The sequence below is a fragment of the Carassius auratus genome, unplaced genomic scaffold (genome assembly GCF_003368295.1).
Source record: "Carassius auratus strain Wakin unplaced genomic scaffold, ASM336829v1 scaf_tig00216206, whole genome shotgun sequence".
Lineage (NCBI taxonomy): Eukaryota > Metazoa > Chordata > Actinopteri > Cypriniformes > Cyprinidae > Carassius > Carassius auratus.
Genome location: NW_020528456.1, coordinates 473 through 21,442, shown reverse-complemented (window position 1 = coordinate 21,442; position 20,970 = coordinate 473). Strand labels below are relative to the sequence as shown.

The following is a 20,970-nucleotide window of genomic DNA, read 5'->3' as shown; positions in this document are numbered from 1 at the left end:
CCAGTTTTTTTTAAATCCAAAATATCTTATATTGTGTTCTGACGACGAACATCGCTTGTATGGGTTTGGAACGACAATTTTTTATTTTGGGGTGGAGTATCCCTTTAATCAATACAAAATAGGAGTCATTTGAAAGCTTGGAGTCTGACCCTTACAATGCATGTGGCCACTATGATTAACTCCTGTGGAGTTATTTGCAAATAAACAGAAATATTTGTTTTTAAAATTTATGAAAACAAAAATTGCACCATATACTCTAATATGTTAGAAACAGCTGGGGGGCTTTGACTAAACTTAGTGAGGCATTACTTCAAATTCAAGCAAGAGAATATTCAAGTGCAAAGATTTTTTTCCCCCATAAAAATATAGAATAATGTATATCAGATGATACCTATCTTTTGACTCTCCTTGCTACAGTTTCGGAATTATAAGGCGTTTTTTTATGTATGGCAATCAGAAAACAACAGTTTTTACAATTCCTTCGCAGGGTGTCAAGAGCTAAACAAAAAGGCCTGTTTTGTTACAAAATACAGTAACTTTTGGGTACTTTATGCTATCACCACAACATATGAAACCGATATAGCTAACATGCATCATCAAAAAAGATTTTTCCTCCTACCTTATTTCTGTACTGAGATATTGAATGTCAATAATGTCAAATTTTTCTAACATTTTTATCAGCTATTTATCAGAATTTTATTTTTCACTGAAAGTACAAACTAAACCAACCTCTTGACAATATTTTTGTGTGTCACTCAGAAAAAAACAATGAAAACCTCAATGAGGCAAAAATGGCCTCAGGGCTTAAAGGGTTAAATGCCTATATAAAGACTTAAATCCTTGCTCTCCAGTGTTATTGTGAGATTCATACTTTCAATATATTGGCAGATAAATAGTTTAATATTTGAATAAAAAGTGGAAGTCTTTTGACTAGCACCATAGCATATACATACCAAGTATCATTGAAGCTTTAATTCATAAACCCTTGCTATTTAAAAAAAAAAAAAAGGTCCTTAAATGAGTTAAGAAATTATTTCAGTCCAATTCTGATGAGCAAAGCAGGGTAAGTCAAGGTTTAGCCTCCACAATCATATCTCAAGGAGTTCTGACATGCTTCTTTTGTATTCATCCTTTTGAATTAACAGGAGATGATTAATTACTACATGCAGAATCACATACTGACCTCTTCTGCTTTTATTCCTACAGTATAATGAAGCAACCCAAAGAAAGACTAGCTCCAAACAATCTTATGGTGAGTCTCTTTTCCATGCTTTTACATTTTTCATGTCCAAATCAGCCTTCAAGAGGATTAGAACATGAAATGCTAATCATTTGATGAATGGAGGAGTAAATGGGCATATTTGATGGTAGGGAGGCTTTTGTTGGCAATTTGTTTAAGGGTAAAACCTTGACCTTATAGTTTTTTCTGTTTTTTATTTGGAAACTTCATCTGTCCTGTGTTGCATACTCAACTGATCTGTCATTCAACCATTCAAGTAAACTCTGTGACCATCAGGCTATTGATTTGAATTTTGTGAGTGTTGTGTAACCTTTGAATCCTTAGTCTTGGATTCTGTCTGGGAAGGATAAAAAGCTGTGTTGCGTGCATTTGTTCTACATTGATGGGAGGATGCTATGTGTGGCACATGACTATTAGTTGCTATCGGATAAAAAGGTGCATGATTGAGCATTGAGAAATTAAACGCCTCTAAATGTTTACAAGTGTATACATTTTAGTGTTCTTGGTGATCTAAGCACTTATGAAGATAACTTTCATGAAGAGAACTTTTTTTTTTTGTTGAGATTTTCATCCAGAAGTTATCTAAAGAAAGAGGCTGAAAGAAGATTTTAATATTAAAAATGTCTGGTCAGTGGGATTGGATTCACTTCTAAGCATTTATAGCTCTCTGAATTAAGAAAGAATCTGCATACTTAATTTTACACAAAAAATAATCCTCCTACTGTATATTAATTTCATAATCAAGAGAATGATGTCTTTTATAACTATTCAACTATTCATAATTAATGGTTAATTCATTTTGATGTGTATTTATGTCATACAATGAAAAAATATTTTTTCACTCTTTCGGCAACACATTGAATTAAATGTGACATTTTGAAGTAGTAAGACTGTAAAACATATCTAAAACATAATTTTCATATTACTTACAACCTCAATTACAACATTTTCCCCAGTGTATAAATTTAAATAAATAAATCCTCATCCAAAAATGAAACTTATGAATATTTTTGTCTAATTTCTAAGGCTCAGACTTAATTACATATTATCCATTGGAATTCGGAGTCTTAGCCCAGGCTTAATCTGTGTGTGGGAAATCAGTCCAAAGACTCTTATGCTTATTAACTCAAAAACTCAGTTTAGAAAAAGTTTTATTCTTTCTTCATGCATTTTTTATTTATTTTTTGGCCATTTGGAACAACTCACATTCCCCCACTGGCTGGACTGATGTAATCTCAGTTTCAGTCATGTAATCGGGTGTCTACTCACACTGTCACAGAAGTTAGCCCTCAGAGCCTATAAAAGCTGGATTTTCTCAGTACCACGGACAGCGCAATCCTCAGAGATCTGACTGCTGCAGAGAGGATGAGTGTGATATCTTCAGTGTTTGCTCACTCATTGTCTAGTTGGACTCTTTCAGGACAGTGATACACAGACAGTGTCCACTTTCTGTGATGCTTAGCAATTAACTCATAATTAGAACAGATGAGAAATCTTCTTCATCCTTTAATATCAGATGTCTGGATAATACCAGTGTTATTAAAACACACATCACTGTGTCTTTTGACTAATCTAATACACTACTTGTTTTGGGGTCAGATTTTTTTTATTACTATTTTATGTGTAAAACTGAATGTTCAGCAACCATTCCAGTCTTCATAGTCCAGTCAACATGACCCTTGCATAAGACAGATGAAGTTACTTTTTTATAATTTTGCATAATAAATAAATGCTGTTATTTTGAACTTTCTAGTCATCACGGAGTTCTGAAAAGAATTGTGTTCCGAAGACGAACAAAGTTTTTTTTTTTTTTTTTTTTCTGTTTCAGGAAAAAAAAGCAGTACAAAATGTTTTTAACATTGCAAATAATAATAAGTTTCTTGAGCACCAAATCAGCATATTAGAATGATTTATGAAGGATCATGTGACATTGAAGAGTAATAGAGTAATGGATGCTGAACATTCAGCTTTACCATCACAGAAATAAACTATATTTAATATTAATATATTAAAACAAAAAACAGTTTATTTTTGTTGTAATAATATTTCATGTATTTAACGGTTTACTCTATTTAAAAAAAAAATGTGAAGAAATTTTTCATTTTTAATTTTTTACTTAATTCTACCGAGCCAGAAATATGTTTTTCTCTTTATATGCTTGTGTATGTAAAGCTTTGACAGTGCAGTGATTGACATCTTTCCCTCACATTGTCACTCAGCCTTTTAGCACCTTTTTGTCCCCTCCTGGCCTCTGTCATCCCCCCTTTCCCTGTGGGCTGCACAGGGGGCTCAGCTGCAGCAGATATGAGCATGAGCTAGGGACAAAAAGCTGAAAGAGTCCTACAAAATTTACCAAATTTGTCACAATGCTCCTATAGCCACATTTCCTGATTGCGCAGGCTGATGAGCTAAGGAGCGATGGCTTATGTTCATATGTTTTAAGACCCATGGGAGCGACTCTTAAAAAGACACAGTCTCGCTGAATGCCAGCGGCCTGTGCCGTGGGGATTCGGATGAGAACAGGCTTTGAAAGCCCTCTGACACCGCTCTGATGACTTGTTTACACATTAGCACGCTGAGGAGCTTCTTGAACTCCCTGGAGGGTAATCCTACCCTTTTAGCTCTCTGACACTGTGTCTGTCTGCCCTCCCTGCCTCTCGTCCACCCCCCTGAGTACGGGGGTCTTCAAAGCTGCCGGACTCTCTTTCCCACAAATACTTGGTCAAATGTTAGAGACCAAATCATCAGAATAAATCAATCAATTGCAGTTTTGAGTTTAATCCAGCTTGGGCAGTTTTCACAGATTGATATGTCACTTTGCATGCGGTTGTGTTTTAAAGAAATATAAGAAATGAAAATTTAACAGTTTCTGTTCTGATTCCTCTAAATGATTTCAGTTTACATTAAGGATTAATGGAAGGAATCTGTTCCTGAAATGAATATTTAAGGATTAAATGTATGCAAAAAATAATGCAATTGCATTTTCAACTGTAATAGTTTCATTAGTTAAATAAAAGAATCAGAACTAAAAGATCAGCGTTTATGAAATCTTGTCCAGCAGCTCATATACATTGTCCTGTGTCCAGTGGGAGCGGATCGTTAGTATGCAAATCTGAAAATACCTAGTTTTTACTCCAACTTTTTCTCCTTCTTTACTTTCGCTCTCTCTCGTGTTTTCTCTCGGCTTCAATGTTGGCCTTGTGCATGCACACACACACACACACACACACACACACAAACACAATGACACACACACACACAATGACACACATTACATTGAGCTGTCGCTGTTCGCCAACACATTCTAATGAGGTGATGACCAACCACTTGTTATAATTGCTTTGGACTCCTTTTAATTTTCAAGCTTATTAATCATATGTAGAGTTATTTAAAATTGCATAAATTAATCTTAGATTAAAAAGCTTTTAACAGACTCAAAACAATTAAAGAGAGAGGTGAGATTTCCCCTGGGTTTGGCAGTTTTACGTTAATAGAGATTTCAGGTGATTATCACACTTTGATATAGGGCTGTGATTAATGTAGCCACACTTTTAAATGAGATTTTCCCATTTATTTATTTTTTTTGTTCACGTGTTAGAGAGGTAAAGCAGGGAGATGATAATGACCTAACTAACAGTATTTATTCTACCTCTCCACTCTGCAAGTGTGCTAAGTTAGCAGCAGGTGGGTTAATTAATGGAGGTCCTGTTTCTGGCATGCTCCAGCACACAAACACACACACAGGGATAGCTAACTAAAACTAAAAATAAAACCTTTTTTTTTTTGCTTATAAAATAAAACCAAATATACAGGTAAATTTAAAATATTAAATTAAAATACTAAAAATAATTTTAGCTAGTTGCCAAAGCAACTTTTCTCATTTTAATATCGTTTAACTTTATGTTCTAAAATAAAAATGAATGAATAAAATATACAGATGTATATAAAAAAACAGCAAAAAATAACAAACACACAACAAAATAACAAAAACTTTAAAATGACAATGAAATTGAAAAAACAACAATAAAAACTGATTAAAAAAACGTAATAACTTAGAAATACTAAAATTTGTTCATGTTCTTATAGATTCTGATTGTTGCTTTAACCTTAGCCACTTTAATGTCTGATTATTACAACGTTTTTGTTTTTGTTATATTAATACCACATTAAATATGATGCTCTCATAATTTTTTTGTCAGAAATATGAAAATCCACAACAAAAATATTATTACATTTAAAATAATGATAATCTAAACAAATTAAATACCGAAATAAACCTTTAGATTTTTTTTATTATTATTATTTTATTATTATTATTATTAAGTTAGTGTAGTTGATTACCAGAGACACAACATCTCTGAATGTCTTGTTGGATTTATTGTCATTTCCAGTTCAACTTTTGTTTAAATGTTATGCATTTAGGACACTAAACTAAAGCTTTGAAATACAGCAAGGCAAGGGAGTTGGAATTCTATTTAAAATGTCATTTCCATCACAGTGTACTATTAAGCCATAATGTGGTGGTAATATATATATACACACACTTTAAGGGAAAAAAAGATAGACGAACCTCTGTTGTGATGCATGTATTTGATGTTAGTGGACAGGTGTAAAAAGTGTGTTTTAAAAGACTCATTTCCAAGATCAAGCATGGGCCAGAAGTGCCCACAGTTGAAGAATTATGAGATGAACTCTCTCCATTCTCTCTGGTCTCCTCTGTCAGGTCAGAAAGCAGGCTATCGCTGGGGTCAGAGCCTCACCTGAGCAGGTAGAAGCAGAGCTGCATATGACTGCCCAGGCTGTGTGATTGATGAGATGGGTGGCCCTTCAGGACTGCCCTCTCTGTGGCACAGGCAGAGCTCACCATTAAGAGGACAGAACGATTGATGGTAGAGCGTTGTCCTCGTTGAGAGAGGATGCTGTAGTGGTGTAAGAGTATGAGAAGATCATCGAAAGTGTTCAGTCATCATCAAATGAACATCAGATTAAGAAACTTCTGTTTGCTTACTAATGAGAAAGATGTGTCTGATTCGAAAAAGTTGAACTATTATTAAATCCACGATAGTTGAGATACTTGAGACGCTTTGCGGCAGAAAAATCATTAACGCTCAATAACGCTGCTCATTCTTTAACTGTTCATCTCATGTTCATGTTGAATATAGAAAATATTGTTAGAAAATCAGTTGGCATCACCTTGACATGAACATAACAGAAAGCTATAAACTGTATCTGTCCTTCTCATTGTTATGGCACACCACCGTGAGATGTATCGTTTCAGAAAGATGTGCTTACTCTATGTACAGTCCTTCATTTTGGTGTGTCTGAACAAGTGAACGTAATTGTTGTTCACTCAACTTTAATTATTTATATTGCTGTTATGTATCAGTAAAGAATCATTTATTTATTTGCTTCATTCCATGTTTTTTTCTTCTTTTCTTTTCCTCCATACAGGACCACCCCTTTGTCATGCAATATAATGATGGCAACATGGAGGTCGTGTCCATGTGGGTGTGTACAGTCTAGAGGAGCGCAAAAGCAAGCAAGCACAGAGACTCATGTGAACAGCAGCAGCACCGGATGGAATTCTGGTGTTCACTTTACTCTTCCACTAAACCTAGAGAAGCAGCAGCTGATCTTGCAGCAGCTCACATAGAGCACCTCCTCCCAACCTTGAGTTCAGTGGTGCATGGTGAGAGAACTGCTACGAGTCGAATGCAGATTAAGCTGCAAATCAGGATTTTAACCATGTATGTTGCTTTGCATTGATGCAAAGCTTTAACTTTGTTCTTCTGCAGTGGGTTTCTTTTCACGGTCTGTGCAGATTCCAAAGTAAATGTTTTGGCAGAAGATCCTTGCGGGGGGGCTGTTGCTTGCTCGACTCCACTTGGATTTGAGTGAAAATGCTGTCTCTGTCTGTACTTAAAGCAACAATCTGGCTTTGCCAAAACAGTGTGGGCACGTCATAAATCATCATGGTTTTTAAATATATGGGGCTGTGTCAAGCATTGCTCCCTGCTACAGTGCAAGTCATGCTGCTGTTGTTTTAAAAGCCACTTTTTGAAGAGTTTCCAAAACAGTTGTGGCAGTATAACATTGAAGATGGAAAAATGTGATGCATTGTTATGATGGAAGGCAGTGGATGGCTTGGGAGGATGAGCTTTTAGATAGTTCAGCAGCAGCCGATGGGAATGATACATGAGAGCCCAGTAGATTTTGTTCTTGCACTCATCCAGCATAAGCCCCGCTGATAACTTTATTAAAGGGGTTCATGGGAATTGGTTCCTTTGATTTGTGCATTGCCTTAATCTCTCTTTCTAGGTAATTTTATACACTTTTAGCTTTATGTGCTCTAAAAGTTGGGGTCTGTTAAGATGTTTTTCCAGCATTCAGTAAAGATGCATTAAAAGTGACTGTAAAGACCATATTACAGAAGACTTCTTTTTCAAATAAATGTTGTTCTTTTGACCTTCCTGAAAAAAGTATCACAGTTTCCTCAAATATGAAGCAGCACAACTGTTTTAACATAGATAATAGTAAGAGTTTTTATTTTTATTTTATGTTATTACACCAGTGGAGACGACTGCGGAAGAAGAGTGCAAGTGGAAGTAGAGCATTTTATGTAATGGAGAATGTGTATAGTTCTTAAAATGTAGTCACATACCAAAACCAAATGTTGCATTGTTAGATTTTTTGAAGCTATATTACGTTTGTTGAACCATTTTTTAATATGTACAACTGTATTGAACTAATTTCTTAGATTATAATGACAGTTGGTCAAAAAAAAAAAAAAAATCTGAGCAACAAAACCAACCATGTGACTACCTATAATATAATTGAGGTGAGGTTTGCACATAAAGGTGATTTTTTTTTTTTTTTTCGCAATAAAACCTTTCAGATCTCATTGTTTCATTTGTCTGCATTTCACCGGGTTTCCATGTTTTTCACAATAATACAAGATAGATTTACATGATTTGTGAACAAAACATGTGATGCTGGTGCTCGTATAGCACACCATTCTGGACCATTTGAGGGATCGTGTTTGAAGCATAAATATGCAGTATGAGTTATTATCTCTAAATAAAATTCAGCAATGCAAGACTGTATGGATTTGACCATTCATTGTGTTCATAAATGTATTTACATTTGGCTGTCTGTATTCTGAGGCCTGTTTAAATTATTTATAAGATAAATAATTTAGTATGGAATGATAAACCTACTTCCATCTTCAAAGACACTATTCATTTAAAGATACTCCTCTGGATTAGGTTTAGGTTTATCCCTCAGATGATCAGCATTACATAGTTTACACTTTGTGTGTTTGAAAAGATGGTATTTGATTACACATACTTCATTAGCGGTCATGGGATGCAGTTTTGGTCCAGTGTTTTCCGAGTGTCGGGGTCCATACAGGATGACTACAATGAGGAGGACAGGAATCTGATACGGAGGTCGGAGTCACTCTCCTGTCCACATGAGTGCATATTGAACCGGATCACTTTTAGTGTTCACTTACACAGGCCAACCTTAATGTTTACAATAGCACCATGCATCGGATGTAACATTACGGTGATCAATACAAAGAGCATAATGAATATCCAGATGGAATAATGTTAAAGAGTGTGCTTGCCTGTGATCTATATGTATATAGTATATAAATGAAAGTTTATGGTGAAACACCAGTCAAATCAAAGTGGACTGCAGGAGAAAGGTCACATTAGAGCAGCAGTATATGGGCCCGAGCAGCTAAAGGCCCTCAGTATTCCTCCTCTTTAGCTGTTGGGGCCCATATACTGCTGCTCTAATGTGACCTTTCTCCTGCAGTCCAGTTCGATTAGCGCGAGACCCGGATGAGCACCGAAAGACCTGTTCACAGCCATTACCAAGATTCCTTTATCAATGTCTAGTAATTAAAATGTCACCACTTAATTTTCAGGCCATGGCGAACCTCTTGTAGCAATCTTTTCCTAATAAAAACAGTAATCGAAACGTTATTTTCACTCGAAACAAAAAGGTTGCGGCAGGCGACTCGGGGGTGTCAAGGCGACAGAGATCAATATGAGAGAAGCTGATTGATCTCGCGCTAAAGTCAAATTTATTGGGGTCGTGCTTTTGTACTGCGCGGATATAACGGCGACTGTAGAACACTTCTTTTCAGTTGATGCGTTTATTAAACCTCTCTTGCTGAATTAGTCTGCCTTTGATTTATGTGCCAATCTTCGCAATGACCTCCACGACAGCATCTCGTATTTTTCGAAAACACATGGTTTAAATCTGAAGTGTTTCCGTCTTAGTTGTTATCTGAACTTGTTAGTCCGTTCTCTGAATAGAATGAGCTTCTTCCTACCTTTTTTAAACTCTTTATTACAAATTATATTCACTAAATTAGTTTTGTCTATTCTGTTGTCCGAACACTTTGTCACCATACTGACAGAAAAAAAAAATAAAATAAAGGGAGAGCCTTTATTTTACTCAATTTACTTCATATATTTATACAGAATCTCAGCGCATTATCAAAACTGAATAGTATGTTTTAATCATAATGCAATGCAAAAGAACTGTGCAATGGGCTATACGAAAAGGCTTTCTTTACTCAGCAACTGGCCTATATAAAGTTTCTTTAATTAGTTTACTCATGCTCGTGTAATAGAATAGCTTGTATATTAATGAGCCAATAATGGCATATGTCGTCCTGAAACACAATATTTATCGTATTGATTCAACCGTTATGCAAAAACAATCATTGATTATTTAATAGCATGTCAGAGAGGTTACTGAGCACAATAGGCTTAACACAAAGCAACCTTGTCGGTAATAAAATTAATAGTCTAAATATTAATTTTATATTAACGTTTTATTAATGCATTAATAACATTAATAATATATCCACATATTAAATGACTATAAATACATTTTTTGATAGGAGTGCTTTCAGTATTTTGAGGTGATAAATGGACGTGCATTACAAGGGATATTCCTCTCAGAGGTCTGGCTAAATGATGGCAGGGTGGCTTGTTTAAAGACGGTTGTTGTGTAGCTGTATCTGTTCGTGGGATGATCCAGTCTTGTAGGACATGTGAGCCCCTCTCTCCCCGCCATAAACACTAACAATGCTGCACTGAGTCTGACCTCTAAATAATTAACAAGAAAGGAATAATTACAGAATAAAATTGTAATTATTGTTGGGCCAGAACGAAGCTTCTTGGTTGTGAAAGGAGACACGAGCAGGCAGATCTGGTTAAAGTTTCCCTTCCTATTAATAATGAATTAGGTTAAGGCACTGGCCCCTTGGTCAGCTGAGCATCGCTTGACAGATTTGAAAACTTTCCCATTTGTTTTCAACTCTGTCGATATAAGCTGACTGTATGCTTTAAAATTTATTTATTTGTTTATTTTTCGCTCAAACATTTTGTAATATAGTTTGTAATAAAAACGCATCCGTTTAGTCTACTTGTGTCAGACAGCCAATAATACAACCTATCCATATGTCTTAAGTTCACTCAACGCAAAACACAGTTTAGCTCGAAGGCAGTTCTGAGGTAATCGCTCTGCTAAGAAGAACCATCCCTCTAAGGCATTTTTGGACATTATTAACTAATTAATTCCGGGTAATTGTTAACATTTTATATAATTAACTACCGTTTAATCAGGTCTGTCTTTACACAGCCCTGACACCTCAAGGAATGACGGAAGGTAATACAATAGACGCAGGCTGGGATAATTAAATGAATTGGATTTTTTTTTAACAAAAATAATAGGTGAATAGGCCTATATCAGTTGTTTAACACAGACTACGTTGATTATATTCAACCAACGTCTGTCTTTGCAAACCCTCCTAAGTGTGAGACGCGGGCACTGAAGCGCGTGACTGGTGATGCCTGCACACATCGCCAAAACATTTCTGAGAATGACATATTATCCGCTGTCGAATGTTAGAGAGGACAGCACAACTCTGCCCGGTTCAATATTGATATCTTTACGTCAAGACTTAGTGGGGTTAACTGGAGGTCATTGATCATGTTTTAAATAGTTAATACGGTCATATAAGGTTGCACCACTTACCTCAGTCCATTGCTCTGGTATATCACTGTTTGTACACGCTAGCCGCTCTCACTGCCTGGTGTGTTTAACAAATGTGCATCATTCACTGGGAGACATGTGACGTAAAATGCGATGACCACGAGCCACTAATAGCAGTTTAGACTGCATGGCCTGCGGACACTAGCCTGGAGGAAATGTTCAATGCAAATCCATAATGATATAATGCATGGTTCTCGACGTGTCACTCAGACATGAACATTATTGAGTTGTAAAATTCATGGGAAACTTATTAGTCCAAAAACAATAAGACGCACATGCGCAATATTCGGACAAAAGCACTAAAGCTGCAATAGTGCCCTGCATTTAATGGGATATTTGTCTTTATTTGATTTTATGATTTACGATCTATCTATCTATCTATCTATCTATCTATCTATCTATCTATCTATCTATCTATCTATCTATCTATCTATCTATCTATCTATCTATCTATCTATCTATCTATCTATCTATCTATCTATCTATCTATCTGTAAGTCTGCCTGTAGAAGTAGCTCAATTATAAATTGGAAGTGATCTTTGTTTTGGAGTAGTGGAAGCAAACGGTTAATACCAGAATCGGATTTGATCTCGGTGGGTGTGCCTTCTTATTCTTTCTGGCGTCCCCTCTCTTGAAGCAGATCGCGCACAACCTATTAAGAAGAGGCACGAGCTCCGGGACTGCCATGTGGTCACTCGGCTCGCGCTCCCGTCACCACGCACGAGAGCTGAGTGGGATGGAAACTCTAAAGCTGTTCTGAGAGGAGAGTCTTTATCTAGTCTTGCAGTTCTCATCACGCACTTCAGACGGACGTTTTGTCCTTGTTTTAGGCCTGTTAATTTGACGCAAACACACTCGCTCATCCGACTTCGTTTCCTGATAAAAAAGGTAGGTTTCTTTTTATATTTACAAGTTGATCAAAATAAAAATCAGCGTATATATTTTTGTAAATTAGCGCGCTTGATATTGCAAAAATTATTTTTAGTAAAAATGTTTAGGACAGTCTGAAGAAGAAAGAAAGGCCAGTCTGTAGTGTTTTAAAATACGCAGATCCGTTATTAGGAAATATAGGCTAATTGTTTAACTTGATACAGACCTAACCTGATACAAAACAATATGACAAATCTATAGAATAGCCTAATTGTGCATCGTTAAAGCTGTAAGAATTACGGATACATCTAGCAAACGAATATATGTGTAGGACTAAAATATAACAGCTCCTTGCGCAATGTTTTAATTATAAATGATAAGACTTTTATTAACAGATCAAAGTCGAACAACATAGGCTGTGTAATTACACAGAAAGCGGCTTACTGCTTCTTTTCCTCGTTGCTAAGCTCATTGGAGTAGCTAAAAGATTCTTCCCTTCTGCCCCTTTGCGTATTAAGAGCCGTAAGAGGCCTTTAAGTAATCGCTCCGGCTTCTGAGCCGATTTGGAGACATTAAGCAATGATGCAGGCTCTCAGGTCAGAGAGTGCGAGCTTTTAGGGATAGCGTTAGAGCCGGGAATATTCTCAACCTAAAAAGCGAGATATTCATTTCAAATATTATTTAGCAGGCCTAAAGCTGTCATTTAAAACGTAAAGTGTTAACTAAAAATACTAACAGTAAAGTCTTTAATACAATGCTAAAATGGTTATTCAAATTATTGTAAAAACTGTAATTTTTAAATATAATTTCTAATCTTGGAAAAGTAATTATATCGAGGATTAAACAAAATACAAATGTGACAGACAAAATTGTAGCTATAGCAAATAGGCAGCCTTTTTTAGATACTGTTGTAGGCTTAGCCTATATTAAAAACTAATAATACATTCATAATAAAAACAGTAACAAAAATACTAGTAATTATTATAATAATAATGTGTTTGTATTAGGATAACGCTTACACACACATTAATAATTCCACATCATATCTCAGAAGTTGTTATTGAATTCTTGAATTGAAGTGTAATTTTACATTTCTCCACAGACTTCCAGGAATGGAGTCGATACCCAGTCAGCTTTCTACGGGACGAGATGTTTGCTCTTCCCCCACCTCAAAGCAAGAACTGCAGCCTTACTCCAGCAGCAGCTCGCTGAAGCCGAATCAAGTGAGTGAGACTGTGCTGTACGGAGTGCCCATCGTCTCTTTGGTCATCGACGGTCAGGAGAGACTGTGTTTGGCGCAGATTTCCAACACTTTATTGAAGAACTACAGCTACAACGAAATCCACAACAGACCGCGTGGCGCTTGGAATTACGTGTGTGCAGTGCACGCCGGTGCAGCTGGAGATCCTGAGGCGCGCGGGGGCGATGCCCATCTCCTCGCGCCGCTGTGGCATGATCACCAAACGCGAGGCCGAGCGCCTCTGCAAATCCTTCCTCGGTGCTCACAACCCTCCGAAATTACCCGAGAATTTTGCATTCGATGTTTCCCACGAGTGCGCCTGGGGCAGCCGAGGAAGCTTCATACCTGCGAGGTACAACAGCTCCAGGGCAAAATGCATCAAGTGCACCTACTGCAATATGTATTTTTCGCCCAACAAATTTATATTTCATTCGCACCGCACACCTGAGTCTAAATACACACAGCCGGACGCTGCCAATTTCAATTCATGGAGACGCCATCTAAAACTCGCCGACAAAAGCTTGTCTGATGACCTTTGTCACGCGTGGGAGGACGTCAAGGCCATGTTTAACGGCGGGAGCCGGAAACGGGCAATGCCAGGGCATGGATCAGAAATGTCCTCCCAGCTTAAACCGCAGGCCTCCAGAAACATCACGCAGACCGCTTCCCCTGATATTCCTCACAAAACTTTGCGCTGCGACGACGAACGTGGGAACCTCAGCTTAACCAGCAGCGTGCGTAACTACCCGGTTATCCCCGTGCCTAGTAAGAGTTTCGGCATGCTTCAGAAGATCCCACCACCCATCTTCCCGCATCCATATAGTTTCCCAGCATTTGGACTGTGTCAAAAGAAGGACGATGGAGTTGGGGAGCAAAATAAGACCAGTGTACCTGGTGTGTTTTGGCCCGGTGCAAAGGACGGTATCTATCCATCGTTCCCCATGTTTTGGCCCACCGCGGGCAGCCTGCCGCTCTCCTCCTATCAACCAGCACAACCAAAACCACACACGGAGCTCATGGGTGGCCGACACACAGAGACAGACCTGTCAGAAAGTGAGCGGGGAGGAAACACACCTAGAGACAGTCTGTTCGACAGCGAGCGCTGCTCCAGTTCGCAGTCCCTCAGAAACGACGAGGACAAGTCTGGGGACGAGGCCAGGTCAAATGAGGGGCAACCCAGCACCCACAGAAAACTGAGCTATATTTCTGCGTTCAGACCTGTCGTTAAAGACGCAGAGAGCATAGCTAAACTTTACGGGAACAGGGACGCGTACAGCGGAACTCATCCTGGCCATTTGTCGCCAGATTTTGTGAGCGAGAGCTCCAGCTACAGATCGGCCTCTCCGTGTGAGGACAGCGGTGAAGATCCAGATGTCGACGTGGAGTCTCACAGAATCCCTGAGGATGAGGAGTCTATACAACTTTCCGTGGATGATCGACAAAGTCCCGTGAGGGAAAACAGTCAAACGCCGCAGCCGGACGATGACCGGACAGACACTGATCAGAAGCAGAACAAGGAGGTGGCAAAGAAAAAGGATGCCATTGCTTACGAAGTGAGTCACACAAACTGTCATATTCAATGGCACTGAAACCATTCAAAATCAATATCAAGTATTAAAACCTAAAATAAATAGCTACATATAATTAAAAGTAAAAGTAGCCTAAAATTATTTTGAATTAACAAAATAGCATACTAAATAAAAGCAGTCATTTTGTCCAGAATAGCACTTGTACAGCAGTCTTTAATGTAATGTAATGAATAGAGTAATGATGCATAATTATGAGCCTATGGACTCCACATTCACAGTTTTCTATTTGTGAACAATTTATGTTGTTATGGATACAGATAATTTATATTCTATTTATTAACGTAGAACGATCTAAATAAAAAGAACCCAGCGGCGCGTAATTATAGCAAATGAAATGTTTAGAGTGAATGGTCATTTCTGTCGTCTCCCGCGGGCTATTGGTGCTTTGTGGTAAGGGCTCCCCTGTGGATAGTGTGCAAATGATTCTCTTTGTCAGTCCATCTGACCGAATTTACCTTGTAATAGCCTACAAGCAATTTGGCGTGATGTTGCCAAATATTCGTAGATCGTTAGAAGAGTTTAAAAGCAGTCTGTTGTCTGAAGAAAATGATGCGTAATTGGGGTTGCATTTATTTTTGAAAAGCTTGGTTAATTTTTTGCAGGTGTACTCACATGAAACGGAGGGAGCATCTCTTCAGAGAACACTGGCCACCAAACCTCCTCGCTGCGCACCTGAAACAAACGGTAAGACTACAGAAACAAGAAGAAGAAGAAGAAAAAAAAAGGGTAAACTCGGGTAAACTGTGACAAGTTTTGCTATTGAGATGACTGGGAAAACGTTCCCCCAATGTATAATTCATTAGTAGGCTATTTTATAGAGTATATGCTACTAGCCTTTATAAATTATGTTTAATTCTGCACTCTGAATAAGTGGCCTGCTGACAACAATATTTTTCTTTAGATTCACACATCTCAAACAACAGCCCTTCTGAAGACGAGTGTGAATCACAGAAATCATGCTCGGATCAAACAAGCGTTTGCACAGAGAGCCCAAGTGAGTAGCCATAAAATCACTGTCCTGTCTGTGTGAGTGTTTACACATGATATACACAAAATAAATCATCTTTAAAATTCAGTGTAATAGTCTATAGTCTATTTCTTCTTTATTCTGTGGCAGGCGACGCTACATTTAGAAGTACTGATAACAGATTTAATTTCGAGAAAGACATCGACAATATGGCGAAAGGTAATTATTTAGATATTTTATGGACACATTTAAGCTGTGTTATTCCATTGTTAGGGTTAGGGTTTTAAAACGATAGATTATACACAAGATAACGTGATAAATTACAAATAGAGGCATCCAACTGGTTTTTAAGAATGTTTAAAAACAGAAAAATGAAATATCGGTTTTAAGGCAAATAGCTCTTTGTGTGCAGTGTTTCTCCATTTTACACGCATTATGCGTTGAAAAAATGCGTGTGATCGCTAACTGAGAATCGTCCTTGAACTGCAGACGATCCACATTGCCAGGCTCGTTTTCCACACACCCCTCAGGCAACTGTCCTAATTATTTTGCAATGTCATGCTTGAGAACACGGGGACCGTGTGTTTAGCCTTAGTAACCTAAATAGCGCTATTAGACAGGAAAACCAAACAGAGGGTGAAAATACATGATTAAAAAAAAACTGGGAATCATTTTCTCCAAAAGAAGCTACTGGGATATGTGTGATGATTAAAAGTCACAGTGATATGGTAAATGGTGTTATTTCTGTCGGTTTCCACAGAGGAGCTACAAAAGCAGCTCTTGGAGCAAGTGGAGCTAAGAAAAAAACTGGAACGGGAATTTCAAAGTTTGAAAGGTAATTAAGAGATGCATATATTCACATCATGCTTTAATTTGCTATATCATTTCTTCTATTTATTACTTAAGGTAATATAATACGTGTTGACTCTAACAGATAATTTTCAGGATCAAATGAAGAGGGAACTGTCTTATCGAGAGGAGATGGTCCAGCAGCTGCAGATTGTACGAGGTACAGTAACCCATATTTTGCACTAGTCAAAAGAAAAAAGGAGAGTTTAGAAAAAGTAACACTTGCATACTTTCATACAGACATAATATAAATATATATATATATATATATATATATATATATATATATATATATATATATAGGTCTCAGGAAATTTAAGAAACATTTAATGTTTACGATCCACCCCAAATTATTAATTAATTAATTTTTTTTATTTTATTTAGACACATTGTGCAACGAGTTGGAACAGGAGAGAAAGGCTCGTTATGCAATTCAGCAGAAGCTTAAAGGTAATTTAGAAACATAACCATCAACTTTTTTTGTTACATTATTCTAAAAGAATTACAAAAGAAATATGCAAGTGCTACTTTTTCTTTTTTATTAATGTACTTAAAAAGTACATATAAATAAAAGTTTGATCGAATCTTCATGCACTTTCTAATCTTCAAGCATTAGACATACATCATACTGTGAGTCATGTCATTGTGACATATTTGCACAAAGTAGCATGATTCAGTATTAAAAAAATCTGTAGGTTTAGCTGTAGATTTCCTTTGTGCTGTGTTTCATGGATCTAAATCAAACTTTTCCCTAGAAGCTCACGACGCTCTTCACCATTTCTCCTGCAAAATGCTCACTCCACGCCACTGCACAGGGACCTGCACATTCAAGCCACCCCTCTTACCACCTTAACTTACAGCTGCATCCCAGGATCCCAGTGACATCTGTAAACCTCCCCGAAAAGGAATTCTCCACTTACTCTGTTTGAGAGGTTCAAGTTATGCACAGCGATCACTGAGGCCTGAGGACTGCTCAATCACTATCCATCAAGAAGGCTATTCACTGGCGTTTGAACATGCCACTGTGGATGAAGGATGACTTTATGAAAACAGTAAAAGAAACCAGAGGATGACAAGAAACATTCTAATAATTATGCTGTTACTCCTGTAAATAAGCTGAATTTTTTTTAATCAATACAAATAGCCTACATAAGATGTGGCAATGTGCAATGAACTGTATAATGTGAAATTTCCTAAACTGGAATTATTGATTATCATTATTTATGTATTTATGTGTTTTTACATGTATTTGTTTTACTCTAAATGAATTCACTGACGTGCTATCCCTAATTTATTGTGTATTGTCTATTTTAAGCACTTTAAATGAGCAGCATTTCAGACTTATCTATCCAAAATGAATCAACACAAAAATGATTTAAAATCAGCTGTATTTCATATTAGTGTAAAACGAACCAAAGTTTGAACAAGCACTTATCCCATATTTTTCTAAAATAAACAATTGAGAATACCACTAAAGTTGTTATGCCACATGAAAGTGCTCAAATGAAATCTCATCTGGAGTCTCTCTCTCTTTCTCTCGTTTTTCAAAAATAATATGATCTCTTGTCTCATTCTTCAATAAAAGTTCAGTTAAAGCCACAAGTATTGACTCCAAAATATCTCCACACAGTGTTTCAAACACACTTTTGTTACAATCTCAGAAATAAAGGTACAAAAACTGTCACTGGGGTGGAAACTTTTCAAAAGGTACACTTTTGTACCTATATTAAGTTCTAATATGTACACTTTAAATACTAATATGCATTTTTAAGTTACCATTTAGGTACAAATATCTAGCTTTTGAAAAGGCACATCCTCAGTGACAGCTGTTGTGCCTTTATTTCTGAGAGTGTACAGTATTTAATTATCACAGATTACATGAAATAGTCTATTTTAGGCCACCAAATTCCAGAAACTGTATTGACCTCATCTGATATTCATGCCTGGAAAAACATTTGCGGGATAATAGGCTAACGCCCGGGTTACATAAGCTACCCTACAGAAAGATAAAAATATATATTAAACAGTAATGTTTTCTCATGAAAACACTGTTGCCTTTCACCATATTACAGATTTTATTTAATTTTTATTTTTTTAATATAGGTCTATATTTATTAGTCTATATTTCTGCAAACACTGCAAACTTGCTCAGTAGTTTTTGTTTATTTCCTTTTGTTTAAAGTGCATTATAAACGCACTAACCCAAAAAAGAGTATCGGAGTCTATTTCTGTTGAGAAATACAACACTTCCATCTAGTGGTGAAAACAGACATTGCACATTGCTTATTCAAAGATACAAATGGTCTGTAATTACAGACAATGTACTTCGTTTGATTATAAAATGATAATAATGACAACAATAATAAACCTTTTACAAACATACAGAACAAAAATTATTATAAATAACTAGAGAACACAACATAAATGTAAAGCTTTTCAAGGCAATTTTTAGAATATAAGAACAGTTTTATGCCTATTTGTGATTTATTATCTGCAAATATACTATAAAAATAATAAAGAACTAAACCCAGCATGTGTTTCTTGATGATCTGTTTGAAGTGTGACTTGTGAACCTTATGAATATTTCCACTATGCTCATAATTTAACCATGCACCTGTTGTACTTTAGAATCTAAAGTAAAATACTGTAATTTGTGTGGTTTATTACAAAGCTATTATTACTATATGTTTTTCATGTTACACCACTTTGTTTAGTAAAACTATGACATTTTACACTTATTTATTTTTATCTGGGCAAACTGACTTGTGCATGCTCTGGATTTATTTATGCCAGAACATCTCTGTATGAGATGTTTCAGGGGGTAGTAACAATTCTGGAAATTCAGTAAAGAAAAAAATCAATAAAAAATATTTTTCCTCAATGTTTCAGCAGCAAGACAAGTAAAACAGTCAATGATTTACCTGCATGTCTGCTTAATTTAAAATAAAACCCAGGCACTTTGGATACTGCAGCCATTCTGTTCCTTTTGTTGGTGTTGAACGGATCTGGATAGAGTGCCCTTTAGCTTATTTATTTGAATATATATATATATATATATATTATATATATATATATATATATATATATATATATATATATATATATATATATATATATATATATATCTGTGTGTGTGTGTTAGTTAATTCCGACTAAAAATTATATAATGGTAATATAGTTTAAACCTATTGTCATACTAAAATAAATTAATGAGCTTCAGGGCACTTTAAAAATCCTGAGGAAGTTCGCTCAGACGCCCTAAAACAAGCTTAGCCTTCCTATCCCTGAATCTCTAGTGATGCACCAATTTTTCGGAGTGGTAAGCATATTAACTTTTCCACAACATACTGCTTTTCCACGCAAAACCTAGAGCCACATCTCGGACCCCACTGTTTGAAAAACGTGTGAACGGTTACGCAGGCAACGAGCTGCGCGTGTACACCACGTGACCCGACGACGTCACGCCTGCGCTAGCAGTCACAAGATGGCGGAGAGTGCGGAACTAAAGGTAAAACGCTGCGCTCAATTTCCAGTCGCGTAGTGTGCAGGCAGATCTTATGTACCGTTAGAAGTACGCGTACTACTTACCTGCTGTATTAAGATGCCGTTTTAATGCATTTAACCTCTGTTCTTGTGTCTTAAGTTGCATGAGAGATGGTTTTGCAGTGGAGGTGTTGTAGAAAGCTCCCAGCGTGTTATTGTTGATGTAGAGGGAGCTGTCTAAGAAGCTCAGGGGAATCACTAACTTTAACTCGTTCTCCGAAAAACTCACGGAAGAGCGTCTGTAGAAAAGACTCAGACTCAGGTTGTTTTTAAAACACGCTATTAGTAGACCGCATGTGTGTATTTTGATGGATAATGTGTGATGTAGTCGATTTAGGAGAAAGCTCCATCGCTTCGCGTGCGGGGCGCGAGCGCTGTTGACGAGCTGTCAATCAAGTGAGAGGAAGTGCACGAGCACCGCCACTCAGATTTCAGCACCGAAATAAAAACGGATTATTGCGATAATAACCAAACTTCAGGCAGATGACATCACTTAGATACCGATGGAATATTTCAATTCGTCATATTAATTATTTGATATCATTGGACATCCTTCTCTTAAAATAATAGTAATAATAATAATAGACCTTGTAAA

At 36.8% G+C, this 20,970-nt stretch overlaps 1 protein-coding gene and 1 pseudogene across 8 annotated transcripts in view; both read left to right on the top strand.

Annotated features, from left to right (window-relative positions):
• Nucleotides 1-8,141, top strand: part of LOC113097373 (dual specificity mitogen-activated protein kinase kinase 5-like) — a 56,325-nt gene extending 48,184 nt beyond the window's left edge. For 7 of the 8 annotated variants that reach the window (XR_003288834.1, XR_003288831.1, XR_003288830.1 and 4 more), the window contains 2 exons: nt 1,207-1,252; nt 6,692-8,141. Coding sequence is in view for 1 of the 8 variants with exons in the window: in XM_026262619.1 (XP_026118404.1) it covers nt 1,207-1,252; nt 5,964-6,047 (130 nt within the window). In the remaining 7 variants the exon portion in view is untranslated. The other variant, XM_026262619.1, reaches the window with a different exon arrangement.
• A 3,742-nt stretch (nt 8,142-11,883) lies between these two features.
• Nucleotides 11,884-18,422, top strand: LOC113097372 (SKI family transcriptional corepressor 1 homolog-B-like; annotated as a pseudogene).
• Nucleotides 18,423-20,970: the final 2,548 nt, after the last annotated feature.